This window comes from Barbus barbus, assembly GCF_936440315.1.
Source record: "Barbus barbus genome assembly, chromosome: 38".
NCBI classification, from domain to species: Eukaryota; Metazoa; Chordata; class Actinopteri; order Cypriniformes; family Cyprinidae; genus Barbus; species Barbus barbus.
This window is the reverse complement of record NC_136716.1, coordinates 12,159,717-12,169,839: the sequence shown is the minus strand read 5'-3', so window position 1 is coordinate 12,169,839 and position 10,123 is coordinate 12,159,717. Positions and strand designations below refer to the sequence as shown.

Sequence of the window (10,123 nt, the reverse complement as noted above, 5' to 3'; positions counted from 1 at the left end):
TACAGGACTTTATAACTGCATGCAAAACGGCTTTACATTTGGAAATGGTGAATATTTCACTGAAACACAGACAACATGATTTTACTGCCAAGAAAATAAAACTCTTTAATATCAACAAAATGGAATGTTGCAAATATAACAATATTCAGTGCATACCCGTTGTAGTATTAAATATACTAACGTCCAAACATTTTTTCCACTTCACTTTCACTGCCTTCTTCATTTCAATCCAAAGACTAAGATGTTTATACTTGATTTTGGTCTTAATTGCACCACCAATATCTCACAATATGGCACATCTAATAAAAGGCATGAGAGAGTGAACATGCTCGTGGCTCCATGTCAATGTGGCAATTTAAGTATTGACAATTGTTCAGAAATATCAGTTATAACATTACAATCATTTAAGGTTTAAGCGATAATTAAGCCCCAATTATCATCCAGTGACTTTTTTTTCCCATTTTCCCTTTCCATGTATAAAAATAGAATCAATATTTCTAAAAATAGATGTAAGAACACATTTGATCTGTGAGGAAATTCAGTTTGGGTTAATTGTCATGAGGCACTACTCATCACTGTACTTTGCCAACCTTTGCAGTCTGAGATATGCATGCCAACAAGGATCCAGAATTGACTGAACTTAGATAAACTAGATCAATAGTTTACAGTTTCACGTAGCTGGTCAAGTTTTTTTGTTTTTTGAATTTGACCCGTATTAAGTAATTTCAGTGGTTCTATAATCAGGATTAAGAATTAAGCAGTGGTCCTTTTCACCAACGTGGTCTTGAGAGCATCTCTGGCATTGCAGCAGGATTCTAAGACTTTGCCATTTCTGGAAAACAAACAGAAATGCATATATGTAATGTCTTAAGATCCTTATAGTACACAGAAAAAGGTACAAAACTGGTGGTAACCTTTTCCAAAGGTATTGATATGTACCGTTTTAAGTACTAACATTTACCATTAAGGAGTAAAACAGGTACAAAGATGTATATTTGAGCTATTGTCTCTTAAGGTAATATTCTAAAGTAGCAGTAATACTGTAGCTTTCTACCTTTTATTCTGAGTGCATAAGTGGTCAGCAAAATGCAATAAAACTAGATACCATACATTAGATTTTCAACACAAACTAACCGTGACACAAATTCTTCAAGAACTCCAGCCTGTTCTGCTGGGAAAAACTCTTGTGCAGCTGCATGCTCCAAAGCAAGTAAGTGTCCAGGCATTACAGCTACCTTCTTTATCTTCTTATCTTCACTCTGAAAAAGCAAGCAGCAGTAATAAACAACACTGACAAAAAGGGGGGAAATGAAAGACAAACTGAACTGAGCATCACATCGAGTATAGTACCTTTAAAAGTCCCAGGTTCACTATCAGTGAGGAGATAAAACTATAAGATTGAGAGTGGGAGTTTGAAAAGGCTTTCCTCAACAGGGCACCTGGGCAAGAAGATGAACAGCTGATTACTCTCACAGGTTTGGAACAACATGAGGGTGAGTAAATGATGACAATTTTCATTTTGGGGTGAACTGTCTGTTTAAAGGGATCATCGGATGCAAAATTCACTTTACATGTTGTTTGAACATAAATGTGTATTGGTACACATCCATCCTATAATGATAAAAATCCACCCAAGGTTTTTTTTTTTTTTTTTAAATCCCTATTTTAAAATCCCCTCTCTCAAATCAGGCTGTTCTGAGATTACCGACAGAATGACGTAGTTCTGCACAGACCGCTCCCACGATAGTTGATTGACAAGGACATCTTACCTTAGACCCGCCCTGAGTGAGCTGAGAGCTGTCTGCCTCAAGTGCAGGAGAAGACAAGATGTCACCGACTAAACGATTGAGGTGTTTTGTTGTTGGATGTAATACTGAATATAGCAGTCGTCATTAACTCCCGACATCTGAGCTGCTGAAGACGCAGAGGATTAATGTTACTTTCATTTTTTAAACGAATGCAATGATCCCCGATCTGCCTACATGCTTCTATGTTCGTGCGAATCATTCGTGATCCAGCTTCATCTACAGAAGAAGTGAGTATAAGGGTTTTTTATGAATCTTTGCAAATTGCCTTTCCTAATAATGTGCTAGTTAGCCCGTTTCACGGCTGAAGTTTATAGTCTGCTCATCACCCCACGGAAGAGAGGTGTGCAGCGACCAGAGCTAATTAGCAGTTAAAGTAACATGGACTAGAATGGCTTGCTGAAAACAGAGCTGTTTTTGACAGGTTAAAAAGGGTGTTTTTTACACTACCATTGAGAAATTTTTAACCAAAGTATGTTATAGATTTTTCATTAAAACCCTAAAGCATCATATGAACTCATGGAAAATGGGCATCCGATGACCCCTTTAAAATGTTCATTTAAATGCTAATGAGAACATTGCTCATACCAGTGCTCTCAAATATAGCTTGCTTTACTTCTGGTTCATCTTTGTATACTGATGAAATCTTGAGAAAAACTTCTGACACCTTACTAGCATCTGAGACGTCAACCTAAAAAAAAAGGAAATGATTTCATGGAGAACAAGTTAAACCATCCCATGACCGATGTACAGCTGGACCTTATGAATCAACACTTTACCTGCTGCTCAATGAGCTGGATCCTTTTGGCTCCAAGGGAGATCAGTTTCTCAGCTGATGGGGAGATGAGGAAGGACATGAGCTCAGAACCGCAGTGAGGCTCCTTCTGTGGCGAGAGGACAATGCAGGTAAACTCCAAATTGATCTTCTGATGTAAAATAAAAACACGTTTAGCAGTCCATTCAGGCATGCAGATGTTTGCTAGGATCACCTTTTCTTCAATGACATCTTTTGTTCCATTGACACCATTTTCCACCGTATCCTCTTCATCTTCCTTTTCTTCATGATCTTCTTCCTCCTCCTCCTCCTCCTCCTCCTCCTCCTCTTCTTCATCATCATCTTCAGGTTCTCCTTCATCATCACTGCATTAAGCACATCTTTCATTAGTCTAATTGTAAAAGTATTTCAAATGCAGGAAAATATGAATTAGCCTTCAGTTTATTTATACAAGAAACAACCAATACACCCCAGATAAATACCTGAGCGAGTCCAGCAGATCTTCCATGTTCATGCTCTCCATCACTTCCCTGAGAGCCTCACAGCCTTCCTCTCCAAAGCAATTTCCTAAACAAGCAACCAGAAAGGATCAAATTACCACAGAATAACAACTTTGACACCAAATTGAATTCAACAGAACAGAGACAATACAGTGCGCGCATAATTATTAGGCAAGTTGATATTCTGATCATATTTTTTTTCCAAGCTCATTTTACCAATTCCAAACCACATCAATCTTAATAACTACTATTCATTTTGTATTTAATCATTTAAAAGTGAAACATAATTGTCCATGAAGGCTGGAAGTGAAAAACTCCTTATATTCAGGAGTGCATAATTATTAGCCAGGTTTTCTTTTACAGATAAAATGAGGCAAAAAAGACTTAAGTCAAAAATGATTAAACAACTGTTATTTTAAAAAAGCTGTCATGCAGCTTTTAGGAGGCAGTCTAAGGTTGGTGGCGATGGAACTGTGGCGAAGTCTAACTCCGGTCCACACTTGTTCAGAAAGATACGCATGTGAATTTGTAAATATTAAATAATGTTAATAAAGTGTAGGGCTGCAAAACAATTATTCACATTCAAAATAAAAGTTTGTTTACATACTATTTATTATATATAAATACACACACACACACGCATATATGTATATATTAAGAAAAATATTTATATATTATATTTATATATAAATTATATACAAGTTTAAATATCTACATATACGTATATTTTTTAAATATACGTGTATTTTTATATATACATAATATACACAGTACACATACATAGTATGTAAATAAACTTATTTTGAATGCGATTAATCACAATTAATCGTCTTGCAGCCCTAATAAAGTGTTTTTTTTTTTTATTAAAGTAGTATGTGCTTAAAATGTGCTGCATATTAAATCACAAAATGAATCATGGTCAATTTAAAAATATCAAAACTACCAATTTCTGTTAATAAAAAGTTTGAAAGCAAGCAGCTAGTCAAAATTACAACAGAAATACCCAAAACCTTATGTGGGGAGCCTTTAAATATTGTGATGGACAACAAGAGGCCTATTAGTCAAATAAGTAGAAAAAATCATTGGTCTAACGCATTTTCGATTCCTGATCTTTCAGTCTAAACTTCATTTTTGCAGAACGTTTCAGTACAGTATAATTCATAAAAGAGGCTTTTTTCAAAGACAGGGCGCCAGTAGTGGATTGATTAGGGAGGGATTGATTCTGGGAGGGTAGGTATACGTTTAGTCATAAAATGCTGTGACTAGGGTTGTAACAATATGACGGTTTGAATGTGCACGGTTATACTGTAAACATTTGCATATCTATGATAAAAAAAAAAAAAAAAGAAAGAAAAAAAAACGAAAAACAAATCTCATCCGCGCATATGCAACTTATTTTTATATTATTTATATCTAATCTCCATCCCTGCCACAAAAAAAAAAAAAAAGTTAAAATCTGCAGTATGTTTTCAAAGTGGCTGCAAAACCAGGCAATTCATCCAACATCCTTGCTCATTCGCGGACATCATCCCTCCGTGCATATGAAGGTGTGTTGCATTAATAAGTTATAAGTTAAGGCCATATGATTTCCGTGATGCAGAGGGATTCCCGGTGCAGTCATGAACATGGGATTTACAGTATAACGAGGATGTCACATAAAATGCGCAGTCTGATGGATGGATAAATCAAAAGTAGATATGATATGTGTCTGTGAAGCACGAAGTGACAGCTATATAAATAATCTGCTTGTTTCTGCATGTTTTATCAACTACACACTAAAGTATGCATGATGCTAATGGTATTTTCAGCATCGACATAAACATCACTAGAGCTGCTCTGAGAGAAAACTTAAACATTTCCTAGATTTATTTGAGAAAAACCATTGTCAAATACACTCTGAAACTCAAAAGGTTTCAACAACAATAATTGTTTAAACTTAAATTTATTTAAACATTATTTTTAAGGAATATCATGTTTGTCTATGTTTTAACTTGGTATACCCCTGTTGTGCAGAACTTTGCAGAAAATAAGAGTTGTTAAATTTTAATTTGATAACATTTTAAAACATTAATTAAAATGTTAAAGCGTGATATAGATTTACATAGTGTATAGCTTTTTTTATTGTTTATTAAAATGTTTTATTTATTATTTACCTACATTTCACTGCTGGTTATACTCTGTATACTTCAGAAGGGAGGCTTCAATACTTTCATTAAAATGGTTTCAAGTTTGTTGTAATAAAGGATTTGTTCACTCAAATAACTTGTTCTTATTCTTTTAAGAGTCATTGCTACTCATAAGAATTATTGTTTAATATATACCGTGAAACCGTGATATTTTCTGAGAGGATTATCATACGGTGAAAATCTCAAACCGTTACAACCCTAGCTGTGACAACACAATTAAATTGTATTATTTTACCATTGAGGTCCAGTTTCTCCAGATCCGCTTTGCCCCGAACAGCCTTTGCAACTACCACAGCTGCAGCTTCACAAATCTCTCCAAATGACAAATTGAGCTCCTAAACAAAACAAATATTTTAGACTGCTCACAGTATCTACAAACACTGAACGGAAGTGTTTGTGTGTGTCAGCTAGATTCAATGCTGGTATCGTGCATTAACTAACCCTGAGGAATGGCAGTCCCTCTCTAAGGGCCCCTGCTATAGCAATCGCACCTTCTGAGCGAACCAAACAGTCCCCAAAATTGATGAGTTTAAGACACTGGAGGTGCCTAATAGCCTAAACACGGATGAAATCACACAGACAGCCATTAATAAACATCTCTTTTAACCATATTAAGTATTCTGTGACATGATACATAGTTGCTCAAAATACCTCCGCCATGGCTATCGATCCTCTCTTAGTAAAAGTGTTGTCGTTGAGGTTGAGGACCTGAAGGTTTGGGTTGTGCTTTATGGCAGTGGCTAAAGCAGTGATACCAGGATAGTTGATTCCATTCTGTGGCATATGGACCTCCTCAAGACTGCCTAACAACTGTTTAAAAAAAATTAAATAAAAAAAAGAAGAACAGAGAGTCAAACTAAACTAATACTGTAGAATATTTACATTTTATGGCAGTGGAGTTTGTAATATTTATTACAATAATTTATTAATACAAGTCACCAAGAAAGTTTAAAAGAGCAACATTTATTTGAAATAGAAATCCTTTGTAAAAAAATCTTTACGGTCACTTTTGATGGATGTAATACATCTGTGTTAAATAAAAGTATTAATTAAAAAAAAAAGTAACTGACCCTAAACTTTTGAACAATAGTGTAAATATATTTCTATAAAACATTATGCCTTAGTACCTTAAATGCTTTGGCAAGTGCAGTGGCACCATTATTCTCCAGCCGATTACGTCCAGCTATGAAGACTTTTAACCTCAGGGGGGAGCCAGCTGCACTGGACTGCTTGTGACATTCAGTCAAAGCAGAAGCAAGGACCTTTAAAATTAAAATAAATAAATGAATAAATTAAACTACATACTCCATCCGTTTCATGAGCTCCAAAAATATTAACACGTTTAAAACAGTTTTAAAGCTTTTAAACATCTGATATCATAAACACTCAAATGATGATGCATTTTTTTAAAACCGGTTACATCGAGTTGATCTCTGCCTAAACTTACCATACCCCCTCCAATGCCCATGCCACAATTATTAAGCCTGAGCTCACGTAAGGTGTAGCATGTAGAGCTCTTCAGAAGGCTATCAATTCCCTTTACACCATCAGGGCCGAAGGCATTGTCGCTCAAGTCCAGATGAGTCAGTCTGGCCCCCGATGTCATCAAAGCATTGCCCAATGATTTCTAGAAAATTTGAATAAAATGTTGGAAATGCAATAAGCTTTTTACTCACAGCAAATACAGGTCCTTCTCAAAAAATTAGCATATTGTGATAAAGTTCATTATTTTCTGTAATGTACTGATAAACATTAGACTTTCATATATTTTAGATTCATTACAACACAACTGAAGTAGTTCAAGCCTTTTATTGTTTTAATATTGATGATTTTGGCATACAGCTCATGAAAACCCAAAATTCCTATCTCAAAAAATTAGCATATTTCATCCGACCAATAAAAGAAAAAAAGTGTTTTTAATACAAAAAAAGTCAACCTTCAAATAATTATGTTCAGTTATGCACTCAATACTTGGTCGGGAATCCTTTTGCAGAAATGACTGCTTCAATGCGGCGTGGCATGGAGGCAATCAGCCTGTGGCACTGCTGAGGTGTTATGGAGGCCCAGGATGCTTCGATAGCGGCCTTAAGCTCATCCAGAGTGTTGGGTCTTGCGTCTCTCAACTTTCTCTTCACAATATCCCACAGATTCTCTATGGGGTTCAGGTCAGGAGAGTTGGCAGGCCAATTGAGCACAGTAATACCATGGTCAGTAAACCATTTACCAGTGGTTTGGCACTGTGAGCAGGTGCCAGGTCGTGCTGAAAAATGAAATCATCTCCATAAAGCTTTTCAGCAGATGGAAGCATGAAGTGCTCCAAAATCTCCTGATAGCTAGCTGCATTGACCCTGTCCTTGATAAAACACAGTGGACCAACACCAGCATCACTGACTGTGGGTACTTGACACTGGACTTCAGGCATTTTGGCATTTCCCTCTCCCCAGTCTTCCTCCAGACTCTGGCACCTTGATTTCCGAATGACATGCAAAATTTGCTTTCATCCGAAAAAAGTACTTTGGACCACTGAGCAACAGTCCAGTGCTGCTTCTCTGTAGCCCAGGTCAGGCGCTTCTGCCGCTGTTTCTGGTTCAAAAGTGGCTTGACCTGGGGAATGCGGCACCTGTAGCCCATTTCCTGCACACGCCTGTACACGGTGGCTCTGGATGTTTCTACTCCAGACTCAGTCCACTGCTTCCGCAGGTCCCCCAAGGTCTGGAATCGGTCCTTCTCCACAATCTTCCTCAGGGTCCGGTCACCTCTTCTCGTTGTGCTGCGTTTTCTGCCACACTTTTTCCTTCCCACAGACTTCCCACTGAGGTGCCTTGATACAGCACTCTGGGAACAGCCTATTCGTTCAGAAATTTCTTTCTGTGTCTTACCCTCTTGCTTGAGGGTGTCAATGATGGCCTTCTGGACAGCAGTCAGGTCGGCAGTCTTACCCATGATTGCGGTTTTGAGTAATGAACCAGGCTGGGAGTTTTTAAAAGCCTCAGGAATCTTTTGCAGGTGTTTAGAGTTAATTAGTTGATTCAGATGATTAGGTTAATAGCTCGTTTAGAGAACCTTTTCATGATATGCTAATTTTTTGAGATAGGAATTTTGGGTTTTCATGAGCTGTATGCCAAAATCATCAATATTAAAACAATAAAAGGCTTGAACTACTTCAGTTGTGTTGTAATGAATCTAAAATATATGAAAGTCTAATGTTTATCAGTACATTACAGAAAATAATGAACTTTATCACACTATGCTAATTTTTTGAGAAGGACCTGTACATTTAACTGAACTTTTTGAGCTGGATATTGTTTTACCAGAGCAGGTGGAATTTCAGAGCGAAGGCGACCCGTGAACAAGTCACTCCAATGGCATTGCTTAGTAAAAAAAAAAAATGCAAAGATTAAAAACAGCAAAGTCAAAGAGTGAACATTTTCCAGTGGCAATTTAAAAACTACCTCCAACTCCGTTTTCGCTTCAAGAGATTTTGCAAGTGCGTGTGCTGCTTCAACCCCCAATGTGTTCCCCTCTAATCTGAGAGACTGCAGACCCTGACACTGTTCAATCTCCTGCACCATCTCTTTCACTGCAACATCACAGAAAACGAGCTGAGGTTTATGCATTAACACACAGAATATGCAAACATCTGCTAACAGATCGTTTTACTCACCTGACTCAGCATTGTCCAACTTCAGCCCTCGTCCCTTATAACTTAATTCCACTTCTCCAACATGGGTCTTGGCCAGAGCCTCTGTAATCTGAGCAATATCTCCAAAGGCCATTGCTTTCCCTTTGCTTTCTCTATTAATAAAGTTAATAAACATTAACAGGCATCACGAAAATATAGCACTCTAAACCTTAAAAAACGGATAGATGTCGGAAGCATATGAATTTACTCATACAGATAATTACATGCCACTCTATTATACATCAGTGTTACATCCTCACTTTTTAATTCATTATTAACAGGACTGTAACATTAGCTCAACGTGTAAATAAAAGAATTCCTTTGAAACAAGCTGTTGCACATTGCAGCTCTATAAACTCGAAATAGATGTTGCTGAGCTTAGGTTGTCTCACACAGTTAGCATGCTAATATCATTGCATCACACCGTTCAGGCTAGCTCAGAGAATTAGCTACCAAACTTTCCTGTCAACCAGTATTTTATACTAGTCTTTCAATCACATCAACATTAGTGAAATCTAAACATTTTAATCTCGTTGATATTTCAAACGAATATTACCTTACACCTCGGCACAGATATTAAAAGAAGCCAGCCGATAGATAGCCTGACTAGAGAAAAACCATCACAACAGGAGGCACGTGGAGGCGGCAGTTCTTTGAAAGTGCCGGTGTCACATTCTTTCATAATAAAAGCACCGTAAATCCATTTATGAATTTTTTTCACTGTTATGGCATTACTAATCGTAGTGAATACACTATTGATTATGTACAAAAAAAATGATTTTTTTACAACTATTAAATTAGTGTACTAAAACATAAATATCTGAATAGCAACTTATAATTATCTATCAATTATATACAACAGGGACGTTTATATAGGATGTATTAAATCAAATATATAACTTAAAAAATGAAACTAATTTAATACGTGACACATTTTATTTGTATTGCATATTACTAAGACACAAGTTTGAGCATGCGTGACGTAAGCCCCAGTGGCCTAATGGATAAGGCACTGGCCTCCTAAGCCAGGGATTGTGGGTTCGAGTCCCATCTGGGGTGGAAATATTTTAAACGCTTCTTAGCGATCCAGGTGACACAGAAATCTAACTGTAGGCCGCAATGTGAAACAGACTTTACAGCAGGTGGAAATCAGCTCTAGCTCTTCAGTCATTACC

General features: G+C 36.9%; 1 protein-coding gene across 2 annotated transcripts; it reads right to left on the bottom strand.

The window, feature by feature from the left end:
• Nucleotides 1–83: 83 nt before the first annotated feature.
• Nucleotides 84–9,609, bottom strand: LOC306857701 (ran GTPase-activating protein 1-like). 2 transcript variants are annotated; one of them, XM_079397783.1, is made up of 16 exons: nt 9,505–9,609; nt 8,931–9,061; nt 8,719–8,846; nt 8,578–8,637; nt 6,714–6,893; nt 6,394–6,528; nt 5,918–6,076; nt 5,708–5,821; nt 5,502–5,601; nt 3,063–3,147; nt 2,795–2,945; nt 2,585–2,689; nt 2,394–2,496; nt 1,351–1,439; nt 1,135–1,259; nt 84–832 (listed from the first exon to the last, which is right to left on the bottom strand). In XM_079397783.1, exons 2-16 carry the CDS (start codon nt 9,040–9,042, stop codon nt 754–756), a joined length of 1,725 nt encoding a protein of 574 aa, XP_079253909.1. In that variant the 5' UTR covers nt 9,043–9,061; nt 9,505–9,609; the 3' UTR covers nt 84–753. The 2 variants fall into 2 exon arrangements, with proteins under 2 accessions (XP_079253909.1, XP_079253910.1); XM_079397784.1 differs by having other exon boundaries at nt 8,719–8,868; nt 9,505–9,585.
• Nucleotides 9,610–10,123: the final 514 nt, after the last annotated feature.

Excerpts from the sequence above, each read along its gene's own strand:
- LOC306857701 (XM_079397783.1), bottom strand. The coding sequence starts at position 9,042 with ATGGCCTTTGGAGATATTGCTCAGATTACAGAGGCTCTGGCCAAGACC. Across the intron at positions 5,822-5,917 it reads GATCGATAGCCATGGCGGAG|GCTATTAGGCACCTCCAGTG; the intron begins GTATTTTGAGCA and ends ATCCGTGTTTAG. Across the intron at positions 1,440-2,393 it reads AGCTATATTTGAGAGCACTG|GTGCCCTGTTGAGGAAAGCC; the intron begins GTATGAGCAATG and ends CTTCTTGCCCAG.